The sequence below is a fragment of the Hoplias malabaricus genome, chromosome 2, assembly GCF_029633855.1.
Source record: "Hoplias malabaricus isolate fHopMal1 chromosome 2, fHopMal1.hap1, whole genome shotgun sequence".
NCBI lineage: Eukaryota > Metazoa > Chordata > Actinopteri > Characiformes > Erythrinidae > Hoplias > Hoplias malabaricus.
The window spans coordinates 57,625,601-57,638,731 of NC_089801.1; the positions used below are offsets into that span (position 1 = coordinate 57,625,601).

Genomic DNA, 13,131 nt, shown 5'->3' on the forward strand with positions numbered 1-13,131 from the left:
AGCTCACTTCTGTTATTTACAAGAAGACGAAACACCTCAAAAAGTTTCTGTGATTTTTTCTTTTACCAAACAGTTTCTGCTCTTTCAGTGGTCAGCAGATAGGCCTCAGTGTGGAGAAAGAGAGAGAGAGACACACAGAAAGAGAGAGATAAGGAGAGAAAGAGAGATAGGGCAAGAGGTGGTAAAGAGAGAGAAAGAGAAAAGGGAAGTTTTAGTTTCAGAAAAATGTGTAAAAAAGGCGTGCTCTATTGCAAGAGCCCCTGTGACATCAGCTATGCATTTAAACACACACTCACACACACACACACACACACACACACACAAACACACACACACACACTCACGCACAGGGAGGAAATGTCAGCAAGGGCGTTCGTGTGTATTTGTTTATGTGTGTGAGTGAGTGTATGAGAGAGAGGGAGAGTGAGAGAGAGTCACAGAGTGAAGGCAGAGCAGTGCTGAAGTCTCCAGGATGCTGGTATGATCTGAATGTTTTTCTTTATCTCAGTTTTTGGTTCAGTTTGTGACTATGCTGAGTGTAATTCAGTTACTGAACTGGTCAGTGTGGGTCAGTGTAAACACAGGAGCTGGTCAGTTCTGACAGGTGTAAAGCAGCTGTTATTAAGCATTAGTTAAATTGGTCAGTTCTGTTTTGTTGATGAATTGTTTGTGGTCAACACACAACACTAACCTAATGGCTCACTTTAATGTAAGGGTCAGTGGGAAACTTAAACCTCATCACGCATGACATATGATGCTCAGTGTATGTGGTGGTCAGTGTAAAGCAGTGACTTAATTAGTTCATTCATTGTTGCTAAAATAAAAAAGAGTTGAGTTTTTTTCAGAAATGATTTTTTAGAGTGTGGAGTGTAAAACAGTTTAAACCTGGATGCTTGTTTAGTTCAGTCTGAGCATTAGTCCAAAATGGTCATGATTAACACCATTTTACATTAAATAATTGTGTAATAACACATTAATACACACATGATAATGTTGTAACTAATGTTGGATAACTGCCATGCAGACTTTATAAATACAGGTTTACTGATGTAATTACACAAATGTATTATACTATATATAATTTAGAAATTATATATATATTATATATATATATATATATATATATATATATATATATATATATATATATGCTGTACGTAATTACTATTTAAAGTCTAAAGTTTTATTAGATATTGTATTATATGTAATTACAAGTGTGCATTAGTGCATTTTTGTAGTTACTGTATAATTACATGTAATTACATCCATGCATTTTGGTAGATAGTGTATAATCACATGTAATAAAATGAGTAGACATTTGTGCCTCCCTCTATAACAGACTCACACTATTTAATTATTTTATTAGTATTTTGTGAATAATGTGTAATTACACAGTTATTACAGACACAGTACAAAGCGAAGCTCATGTGGCTAAAACTGTAGATAAATTAAAAAAACTTGTAAATAAATTGTAAAACTGTAGATAGATGGAAACCCAAGGGGCCTTGCTCTCTCTGGGAGTGTAGAATAGTCCTTTACTCCCCCCTTCAAAGAGTTAGCACAAAGACACTCTGGCATCTGTTAGCTGGAGTAACATGTGAAATTAGCACTCTCCTCCAAGCGTGTTGAGATCCAGTGCTGCTGAGTTAGCAGCAGTGTCTCAGAGAAGGCAGGTAGTCCCCATCTTCCCACTGTGTGTGTGTGTGTTGGGGCGTGGAGAGTGTGGGCATTAACTGCAGTTGTCAGTTTTGCTAGTGTGTAGATAACTGGAGAACACCAGAACATTTCATGATCAGTGAATCATCTCTGGACTTGGTCAGTTCTCAGAGCTGGTTACTTCTTTGTCTAATCTTTTGAGAAGCAGCTGCTGACTCATGATACACTTTTGACATCTCAGTGTCTCACTGTGTTCACACCTTCATCTTCTCTCCTTCCTGAGCCCACCCCCTCAATTCTACCCTGTGCTAAAGGGCAGAAGGAGATTAGCTTCATCTGGCTTTGAGAAGCGAGTCATTTCTAAGCTGTTGTCGTTAACCCCAGGACTGCTGGCATTGTTCTGTGGTGACCCCTAAAGACCCATGACCAGACTCTGACTCTGTTGTTTCTCTCCCTGTCTTACTCCCTCTTGCAGATAGACCAAGCTTCTGAGGGACATCTCTGCAGCTAGTCTTCAGTCTCTCTGAGGGATTTTGGAAGCTCTGTTCCCTGCTTGTTTCCTCCTGAGGGCCACATTTTGAGGGTGTTCAAGATGGACAGAGTTGCAAAGTAGTTTTTTTATGTTTGATTTTGCTGAGCTCCCACCCAGCCCTCTCTCCTCCCCTGGTCAGTGATTTTCCCAAATGGACGGATTCCGCTTTCTTTAGTTTTTAGACCTAGATATTTCCCCCCTCTTCCTGGAAGCCTGGTAAGGAAAGCCTAGGTATTGTGGTCAGTTGTAAACGAGAACAGGATGGAGCAGGGTCCAGTCGGCTGCCCACAGGTGTTCATCGTGGATAGTCAAGCTCCTGTGAACCTGAGTCCTATCAGAGACACACATACAGTTAATAAAAAGATGTATGTCCTCTACCTGCTGGTGGGCTTGGCTCTGCTGGGGATCTCCATAGAGGCAGTGTTAATCTACAGACTTTACCAGCGGGATGAACAGGTCAGTGTGTGTGTGTGTGTGTGTGTGTGTGTGTGTGTCTGTGTGAGTGTGTGTTTCAAGTACATATCATCCCAGGACCACTACCTGTCCCCACCAAGTTATTAAAACAAATCTTAATTCATTAAAATTCAATTTAGTATTACTATACTTGAAAGGTCTTGAATTGGTTCCAATATAAATCCCCCACCACTGGGCTGTAGATGCCAGGCCCCAAATAAGTGCCGACCGGATTGTGATCAACTTTGATCAAGATGAAGACATCTAGCTCCATATTTGCATCAGATCTGTTCATGTTTAGAGTGGTGTGTGTCCATCCCTCCACTGTGAAATGAACAGTTCATCACTGTGGGTCTGAAAGGATGTGATGCAGTAGAGGAGATGAAGCCCTCACTGAGAAAAGGAAATAGACACAAAAGAAAAGAACACCAGAGCTCAGACCTCAGCATCGCTGCATGAGTTTGGGATGAATCTGGAGCAGAGAAGGTCATTTCTGGACGTGAGCCTATAGGGCAGTGTACAGTGGAGTATTACAGCTGGACACTGTGTGCTCCAGGCTTAGGCTTAGTGCAGATAGCACCTATATTCACCCTGTGATATTGTAAATCCCACCACAGTCCGTGGTCTGTCCCTGGCGAGGGAGACTCCAGCCTGGAGGAACTGGGAGGCCTTGCCCTTAAGGTAGGGGGTGGTTTGCACTAAGTTTATCTCAAAGGCACTGTAGACCTCCATCAACATGCCTGGCACTGTGGACAGAGGCTGCACCTGCTGAGCAAACTCGGGTCGCATCCCAGCTCAGGTGGGTAGATGGTGGTCTCTTGGGGCTGTGTTCAGATCCCACAGGGTATAAGGTTCCCCTGCTGCCTGGCTGAAGTTTCTCTGGAGTGTCAGGGGTCCTGGGATGTGTGTGTGTGCGTGTGTATGCATGTGTGTGGGTAAAAGGCAGGTTTCGGGAGTTTACCAGAACTCTCACCTCAGCGTCTCATTCTCTCACTTCTGTAAATGTCAGTGTTACAGTCAGCTCCCGAGCCGCCGCTTCAGCAATGAGTCAGAGCTGTTCACGGTGTCCTTCAGAGCGTAATCCCCCGGCTGCAGCTCTGCTCCACAAAAACCTGCTGCTGCTCTCTGACTGCTTTTAGCTGCACAGAACGCTGTGTAAGGAGTGTGTGTGTGTGTGTGTGTGTGTGAGTGTGTGTGTGTGTGTGTGTGTGCGTAGAGTGTGTAGTGTGTATGTAGAGTGTGTAGTGTGTAGTGTGGGTGTAGTGTGTGTAGTGTAGTGAGTGTGTGGTGTGTGTATACGTAGAGTATGTAGTGTCTATGTAGAGTGTGTAGCGTGTAGTGTGGTTGTAGTGCAGTGAGTGTGTACAGTGTGTAGTGTGTGTGTGTAGAGTGTGTGGGTGTGTAGTGCTTGTGTATAGAGTGTAGTGGGTAGAGTGTGTGGTGTGTATGTGTGTGTAGTGTGTAGTGTGTGTGTGTGTATGTGTAGAGTGTATAGAGTGTGTAGTGTGTGTGTGTGTGTGTGTGTGTGTGTGTGTAAAGTACAGAGCTGTATAAACACTGTGAATATTATAATGTATCTTATAAAACACTGATAGTTTGGGGAAGACCCCAGTGGTTTCTGTTGTGAAATGTTAATACCTCAAACCTCAGTAATATCACAAAAAAGTGGCTCAATGGGGGGTGTGGGGGGTGTAATAATGTGGTTAAACTGCAGTAGTGTGATTTAACAAAGAGAGTGAAATTTCTGAGGTCTGTGAATGATGTGGTTTTTATTATCATTTCAAACACAGTGAAATAAAACAGCATTCCCTCGAGGACAGGGGGCTTCTACAAACACTCACCTACACAAACCTGCAGCAGCTGCATAAGTGCAAACTTGTGCAACCGCAGTGAACTATGAATCCCATGGAGGGCAGAGTGTGTGGTTTAGACCAGTGGGTGTCTGTGTCATTTAGTGCAGTAACAACACACTGATATTGTTGAGGGAACAGTCACAGGAGATGATTTATAGTGTATGCAGGTGATAAATAGGACAGAGATCAGTGTGTGTGTGTGTGTGTTACAGGTTTTTATATGGTTCTTGACACTTAAACAAACAGCTGAGGAGCAGAACATGTCTCCTGTACTCTTTAAAATAAAACCCAGAGGCCCATTCAGCAGGGACACAGGACCGTGGTCCGCTGCAGGGCTGGAGTAGAGGAGTAGAGAGTTTGTAGACAGGGAGTTTAGCTGGTCTCCAGTCCCTTGGCTCTGCCTGTGCTCCACTTATTTCTCAGCATGACACTGAACTGCTGATGTGTATCTGACTGTGGCTTGAGTGGTTGCTGTAAGGGGGCGGAGCTTGTGGGAGCCATGCACGTTTGAAAACTGACTAACACTGATATAAGGCTGGTTCCTGTTAAAAATCGTGTCAAAGTATTGAATCAAAATCATCATCCTGGAACCGGGTTCGGCTCATTCCTGCGCGTGTGCGTATACAACACATGGGGAATTCTTTGGAATTTCTATTCCTTCTGTAAATTCATTCTAGCAGCTGGAAAGTACAAGTTCGTCATTAACGTGTTTCAGGAGACAGACTGGGACATATTTTAGCGATTAGTACGCTTTGTTTTAGTTTAAAATCGGGATTTCTTTGCATTTGGCCTCTTGGCCTCTACCGGGAAAGCTTTAGAGTAGATGCTGAACATTGCTGTAAGGATTTGACAGAGTTCAGACTCCAGTTAGTTCAGATGCTGGTGCTGGATGATGAGCCGTGTATCACAAACACAACTCACACACGAGTCATCTCACACTTCATCACTCCACAGGGAACAGCCCCAAAGCCCAGTGCTGGCGGGCGGTTATACCCCTCTATCCCACACTTGGCATTGGGCATGGCCACCTTACGTTCATGTGCAGGTACTCCAGAGGGGCTGATTACTTACACACACTTTTATAGACATTATACAAACCGTCCCCTGTCAGTGCAGCGTAATACACCTCATTCTGAAGAACCCCTTCATGAGGCAAAGAACCCTTTAATCATGCAAAGGTTCTTCAAGTGTTGTTCAGGTTCTATATAGAACGGGGAGAACACACCACACTCCTCACAGACAGACACCCAGAGCGGGACAGAGACACTACCTGCTGCTCCACCGTGGATCAGAGGCCATTTACACAAACATCTTAAGTTAAGATTTTCTTTAAAATCAAAGTTAAGGTTTCCTTAAAATAAAATCGGTTTCCCAAAACACGGTAACTCTTTTCCTTAAGGTTTCCTTAAACTGCTCACTTATGTATTCAAGGTTCTCTCCTTATCTTTGTCTTATCACTTAAGGAACCCCTTAAAGTTCGTTAGACCGTTTCACAAATCACCTTAGCAACCAAATTAAGGAAAACAACTTAAGGTACCTCTGATATTCTCTTAACCATAGCACGGCCGAGTTTAAGGTGATAAAGGAACGTATCCCTGAGGAGAATGTTCCGTGACCGGGGGAAACCCACTGGATTGGCTAATGATGAACAGTTTATTTAAATTATAGATTTAATCCGCAGTAAAAACCACGATTTGTTTAATTATCTTTAGTTGCATCACGCTACTTTCCGCAGCTGTGCTCTTCCTGCTGCGGTGCAGTTAATGATCGCAGTGAGTTGCAGTGAGTGCATGTTAACTACAGTTTCCAAGCAAACAATAGAAATGTACTCTTGTAAAAAGTCTGTAAGTGCAATAAATTCCTTAACACACTTCCTCACATAAGGAAATCTTTTAAAGGATGCCCTGCAGCACCCTTAAATAAATCCCTCAGATAAAGAGCAATAAAGCCAATAAGTGTCATTCTTAAGGGGAAAACTTAAGGTGTTTTGTGCGACCAGCCCCAGTGTCTTGGTTCTCACTTGGCTCCACAGAAGCAGTCTGATTTTTATCGGTCTTCCTCAAGATGTTTACTGCATCTTCGATAAATGTGTGTTAAGGGGATGGTCACAGGCCGCAGGTGGTTCAGTGTTAAATAAAAATATTGCACCTCCAAGGAAACAAAATAATAACGAATAAACATGACATTTTTAAGAAATGAAATTCGAGGACCCTGAAATTCACTTGTCACTTTTAGCTTGTATTTCTACATTTTTAAAAGTGTGTTGTGTGTTTTCTGCAGTTTTCGCAAAGCTCTCAAAAAAACCCTTCCGTTCCTCAAATTAGTCCACAAGATTCTTGTAAATCTCATGCATTTAGCATCAGTTCAGGAGTCATGACATTGAGCCACACTTACTTTAATGCAATAATAATTGTTATAGCCCAGTGATAGGAAAAGGGGTCTGAGACTCCGCCTCCTGCCCTCGCCCCTGTGACAACATTTCCAACATTTCACTGCCAGGAACTTATTTTTCAGAGATCTGATCATGAGGGGTGGATTTACCCTGTGTGTGTGTGTGTGCTGGGAAAAGTGCAAACTGGACTCAGCACTTTTTCTTTTCTAGTGGTGTCTTTGACGTCTTTGGGTGAAATTTTTGACTGACTTCCCCTTTCATATCTGTAACAACTGGTCACATGAAACTAGCTCTGTTTACACTTCATTCACTGTGTACGAGCATTAATCAATCTAATACCATACTATTACTGCTAATTATAATAATAGTATTAATTATTATATCCGTGACCCTGAACTGGATAAGTGGTTACAGATAATGAATGAATAATTATTATATTCATTTCATGAGGCTGAAACTATATACCACATGAAAATTATAACAAAAGCAATGGCTAATGCTATGAAAGCATTACATATACAGCACCAGACTGAGAGAAATGAATACACAGAAGGCTAGGCTAGGCTAGGCCACCAAGGCTAAAGACCAAAGCTAAAAGCAGCATGAATTGGAAACAAAAACAGAGGAAAAGGTAAACATGTAAAACCAGAAATAGGACAACCAGTAAGCTAACAAGCGGCTAAGCTAACAAGCTAAGCTAAGTATTAAAGCTGACAGTGAAGGAGACAGAAAGTGTTAGCGCTGAATAGAGGCAAATAAACCAGTCACATGTCATAGTTGCATGGTTTCTGATTAATGGTTTAGTGGATAACAATGCTACCTTCAACACATGAGACTGGCATCTGTTCTATTCCCCACTTGGGCAGGAAGTTCTCCAGGGAAGTTCCTACACATGTGTTATGTGTACTCAAGAGTGTTTTGGTCAGATAATATTTGACGTCAAATATCTAATAAACATCCGGTGAATGTCACCAATGGAGGCCATGTTGATCTGTAATGGACACGCACCCACCCTTTCCTACAGCGCTATGGGGGGTCACATGACCCTAAAAACAGCAGCATACACCAATATGTCCATGAGCAATACTTCACACAAGCTCAATATCTGTAGCAAGATTAAAAATTAAAGTCTCTCTGGATTTAAAATTAAAACATAGAATAAAAAATATGAAAATGTATAAAATATTAAAGTAAAGTGAAACAAAATCACCACATTCTCTCCAGCTGAATTTCACCAGCCCTCAGTTCTACATCAGACAGAGGACGCTAATGTAGCTTACTCCTAATAGAAAGCAATTAGCATGATGCTAGCCTCATACTTGAATATGTGTGTGTGTGTGTGTGTGTGTGTGTGTGTGTATGTGTTAGGGGGACAGTGCATGTTTTGTTTTTTTGTTTTTTTATATTAGTGTGTTAGTATGTGTGCATTAGTGTATCTTTGTGTGTGTGTGTGTGTGTGTGTGTGAGTATGGAAGAAAAAAATTGTGTGAGTGTGAACTGCTGCCTCATCATTTCTCTCCCCTCTTCTGCCTCTCTGTGGTTTCTCAGTTGTGGTTGAGTTTTTTTAGGTTAAATCAATCTTTCTGTTTCCTTTTCTCTCTCATTTCAGGCTTCAGGCAACGCGGCTCACGCAGACAGGATCATTGTGAGTACCACACACATTTCAGCACTGTTCCCTTGTGAAAAACATGGAGGAACATGAGCTGGGCCTTCACTGATCTACTGCAGCACACACACTGTCTCACCAAAACACCTCTCTCTCTGTTTCAGGGGACAAAACATGACTGGGGATCTGATGGTATGTATCCCACTCTATTGGCCAGTGCTTTCTGTTCACAAGATACTAGTGGACCACTGGAGTCATTTTATTAAAAATTTCCATTTTTAATTTTTTATCACATTAATGTGTGTTGTCACATGTGGTCTGTCAGAAAACCAAACAAATATGAAATAGTTTGACCAGGAATTACACAGATGTTTGCCTGTGACCTGAGCTGCTGTGGAAGTTATTATGAACTTCTGAAAGTTACTATGATTGTGTCTTTGGCCATTCAGGAGACGCCAATGGTATTCATCCAATCAGAGACAAGAAACCTGACCTCAAACCAGCTGCTCTACTGCAAGGTAAGCGTTAACACAAACAAAAAAACACACACACACACACATTCATTCTCCTGTTACTTGTAGACACCTGTTAAAAAGAGTGAAATCATCATACAATGAGCCAATATATGGCTCTTTTTCAACAAGTGGAACCAGTTCTGTTCACGATTGTCTCCAGTGGTCCTTGAGGGGAACTAATACTTCATCAGCAGGGGGTGCTGTAGGGACTTTGTTCCAGCGTCACTGTGTCTGAATTCAGCTCCAGAGCCAAAGATAAACAGACAGTACAGAGTCATGGTTAATCTACTGTTTACAGTGGGTTCTAATACACACATGTAAATGCAGCAAAGGTTCTGAGGTGTCCTGCGCTTGTGAACATTGAGAATGGTGAATAAAATTATCCATTGTGCCTCAAGTCCACACAAAACACATGTGACATTTTCACGTTCCGCACATGCAAGGAAAATATAACACACCATAAATGGCCTGTCAAGCTCCACTGCTCCATAACAATTTATTTGAGACTCTGAGCTCTTTCTGGAGCTTCATTATCTCGACTTGCCCACAGACGCTGCCACTTTTTGCAATGAAATTTGGTTCACAAACTGGACCTGAACTATGAGCACAGGAGCCTAAGGTCACAATGACCAATGCCAAGTGTGGGCTAGAAAGGTGTAAACCTCCCTGGGCTGTGAGGCTGCGTTCACTGTAGTCTGAGTCGTGTTTAGGACACAGAACACATCATTTAGCCCATCACTTCACTAAATCTCTCAGTTCTGACTGTCATCAAACCCTCACAGCAAAGTTTCAGGTGCCTGACCTTTCACACCACATGAACCAGTCAACAGAAGAGCTCTGTCTGCCTTGCTTGCGTAGGTGTGAGCAAACTGCACGAGGATGGAGTGATAGAGTGGAATACAGAGGGACTGGGTCCGTTCATCCATGGGCTGAAATATGAGAAGGGCAGTCTGCACGTCCAGATGGAGGGGTATTACTTCATCTACTCTAAAGTCTACTTTTCCGAGACCTGCACACTCTTCAAACACCAGATCAAGCGCCGCTCGCCACGCTACAACAACTCCCCGACTGACCTCATGCAGAGCTTCAGGTGCGTCCAGACACACACAGACACTGATGCTTGTTACATCATCACCTTGCCCAGGGGTTACTTCCCCTGACCGGCCCAAAACACTACACACTTTACTGACTCATCAGCAGCCTGGATTTGTACTGAACCCTGTTTTAAACACTGTTGATCTGAGGGCTAAGGGTTCTTTAAGAGCAGGCTGTAAAATTAACATGTGTACTTCCATGGCAAAGTATAATTTGTAAAGATTTTGCAAATAAAAATATGAATTTTACAAATTTTACATTAATTTTTGTACGTTTATATCCTTTACCATTGATGTACATGTTAATTTTTAAAGCTTGCTCTTAAAGAATCTTTAACCAACATTAAAAATAATCCCTAATCCTAAGCCCATAACCCTAAATATTCTACAAAAGGTTCTTTGAGTGGCACCATAGAGGAACCACTTGTGGTTTCTTAAAGTATTATTTTTGTTAATAAAGTTTAAACTGAGGGCGGCACTGTGGTGCAGCAGGTAGTGTCACAGTAGCACAGCTCCAGGGTCCTGGAGGTTGTGGATTCAGACCCACTGGCGCCCTGAACTGGATAAGGATTACAGACAATGAATGAATGAATGTTTAAACTGGTAATGGTTACTCGAATTCACACATTTCTGAAACAAACACAGTTCTCTATGGAACCAATAGAAGTTCTTCTATGGCCAGGCACTAAGAACCCTGTGTACCACCTTTTATTTGTAAGAGTGTGAACCTAAACCCTAAACCTAACTCTAACCCTAAACCGTAAACCCACACTTAACCCTAAAACAACCCTGTTCTACGACATTGTCAGAGCTGCTTCTCTAATCGTTTGTCCTGTATCTAACAGAAGTGATGTTACCAAGAACAGTGCCACATTTGGGCAGTAGCACACCACTGTGAATCATGACAGTACTTTACACACAAGTGTTACCCATATCTGCGCAGCTCCTACTCATCATACTCGTGTGTAGTAGCAGTGTTCTGAGCCCTTGTTGAACACCACTATGTCACAGTTTAGTTCCGATACACATGCAGAACCAGGGTTGTCCTGCTCTGCTTTGTTCAGTTTCAGCTGCATGGCAAACATCATAATAAAGCAACGCATGAGTCCATATTTACATGCCTTAGAAACTGCTAACACACACTGTATCTGATATAGGGCTTTAAATAGATTCATAAAACTCTTATAGCTATTTACCTCGTAGTATTTATTAAATATCACAGATCTGTGTGAATGTGTTTACTTTAGGCCAGTAATAATAACAACATTAATGCAACATTATTAACCCTGATGATGGTGATGTCTGGACCGTGACTTTTAAAACCAAAGTTACTTAAGTCATCCCTTATTTAGCACATTGGCTCATGAAGTGATTATCAGTGCAGTGACAGTGGAGAAGTGTGTTGTTGAGATTGGTGTGTGCTGAGTGTGTACAGTTGTAGCCTAAGCTCTGATATGGTTTACTTTTTGCTGTTGTTGTTGTTTTTTTTAATGTGTGTGTGTGTGTGTGTGTGTGTGTGTTTGTGTGTGCAGGTACAGCTGTGTGGGCTCTCCAAGGCAGCAGCAGCAGCAGGACCGGGCGGATGTGGGGAACAGTTTTCTGGGCGGGGTTTTCCTGCTCTACTCTGGAGACAGCGTCTTTGTTCAGGTCAATGACAGCAAGCTGATTCGACCTGGGATTTATGACAACAACTTCGGAGTGTTTATGATTTAAACACACACACACACACACACACACACACTGCAAACATGCTCCCTTTCTTTAGTGAAATCATCTTAAATCTGGTCTAGATCTCTTCATCATTTCGAGACTGCTTTAGGAATATTATAATATATTATTACTATTATTATTATTATTATTATTATTATTATTATTATTATTATTATTTCTATTTTACTTGATTTATTTGATGCTTTCCAGAGAAATGCAGGTCATTTTGCATGTCTCCGGACCCATTATCTTTAGAAAATTACAGTTAACCACAGTCCAGTGATCTGCCAATTGTATACATAACTTTCTTTGAGGTAAACTCTCTCTAAACAAGCGAAAAAGTCGGGTGATTAACTTTATGACACACTCATACCACAGTCTCAGAATGAGTAACATTACAGATACTGACTCGATTAAACACGGATTCTTTCAGGGAGAGGGGAGCCCTCTCTCCTCAGGTTCTCATCTAACGGCTGACAGTGGCCAGGTCTTAGTTTTTTATTGAGGTTTTTATACATTTTTATAAGTTATTTTGTATTGTTGTTTTTGTTTATTTGAAGGTGAAATTCCCCCGGTCTGGGACAACTGGGACAGCTCCAGAGCCAGGGCTAAGAGTTTACAAAGTTTGCGAAGTGTGTAAATATTAATACCAGCCTTGGTACAATTGGAATAAATTTGGAATACGGTGTCCAAAAACTTTTGGCCATGTAGTGGAAGCAGTTTTATTCATGTATCAGGTGACTCTGTTCTGAACAGATAGGGATATATTTATATACATACAGTAAATATGTATAACATAAAATATAGAGTTTAGAGTATTTTGGGATGCAGTTTTGTGTTATTGTTTATATTGTTATTGACATTCAGAAATACTTTTATATTCCATGTATTATTATATTTTTAATAAATTATGACCTCTTTGAAACGAAAACCTTTTGTTTGCATCTAATACTTATTTTTTTTTACTCAGACGAGCTGGACATTTTTGCACATAAATGATCCCTCATTGTCTCTGCTGTGACCCGGGACCACAGGTCTGCCACATATCCAGCCCACCCAGCTCTAAACAGGGAAACCCCTGATGCAGGGGCAGTCCAGTCTGGAGCAGGGAGGCCTGCGGAACCTAATCACATGGTCCCAGGAGACCACCCCCAGCTCTCCAGAGGTGGTTTGTGACCCGGGTTTGCTCTGCATCATGGAGCAGTGATCTATAAATAGAGAGCAAAATCATATCCTCTCTCTCTGGCAAGCTGACGGTGGTCTCTCGGGGTGGTTTGTCTAGGCTCTGCAGGGTGCAGGGAATCCCCTCGCTTACAGGCG

The 13,131-nt window shown here is 41.9% G+C and overlaps 1 protein-coding gene across 1 annotated transcript; it reads left to right on the forward strand.

Moving 5' to 3' along the window:
* Positions 1-385: 385 nt before the first annotated feature.
* Positions 386-12,720, forward strand: LOC136686599 (tumor necrosis factor ligand superfamily member 14). Its single transcript, XM_066660494.1, has 7 exons — positions 386-478; positions 2,132-2,644; positions 8,496-8,531; positions 8,657-8,684; positions 8,942-9,010; positions 9,866-10,097; positions 11,634-12,720. The coding sequence occupies exons 2-7, from the start codon at positions 2,450-2,452 to the stop codon at positions 11,812-11,814; spliced, it is 741 nt and encodes a 246-aa protein (XP_066516591.1). The 5' UTR covers positions 386-478; positions 2,132-2,449; the 3' UTR covers positions 11,815-12,720.
* Positions 12,721-13,131: the final 411 nt, after the last annotated feature.

Excerpts from the sequence above, each read along its gene's own strand:
- LOC136686599 (XM_066660494.1), top strand. The coding sequence starts at position 2,450 with ATGGAGCAGGGTCCAGTCGGCTGCCCACAGGTGTTCATCGTGGATAGT. Across the intron at positions 8,532-8,656 it reads CTCACGCAGACAGGATCATT|GGGACAAAACATGACTGGGG; the intron begins GTGAGTACCACA and ends TCTCTGTTTCAG. Across the intron at positions 8,685-8,941 it reads ACATGACTGGGGATCTGATG|GAGACGCCAATGGTATTCAT; the intron begins GTATGTATCCCA and ends TTGGCCATTCAG.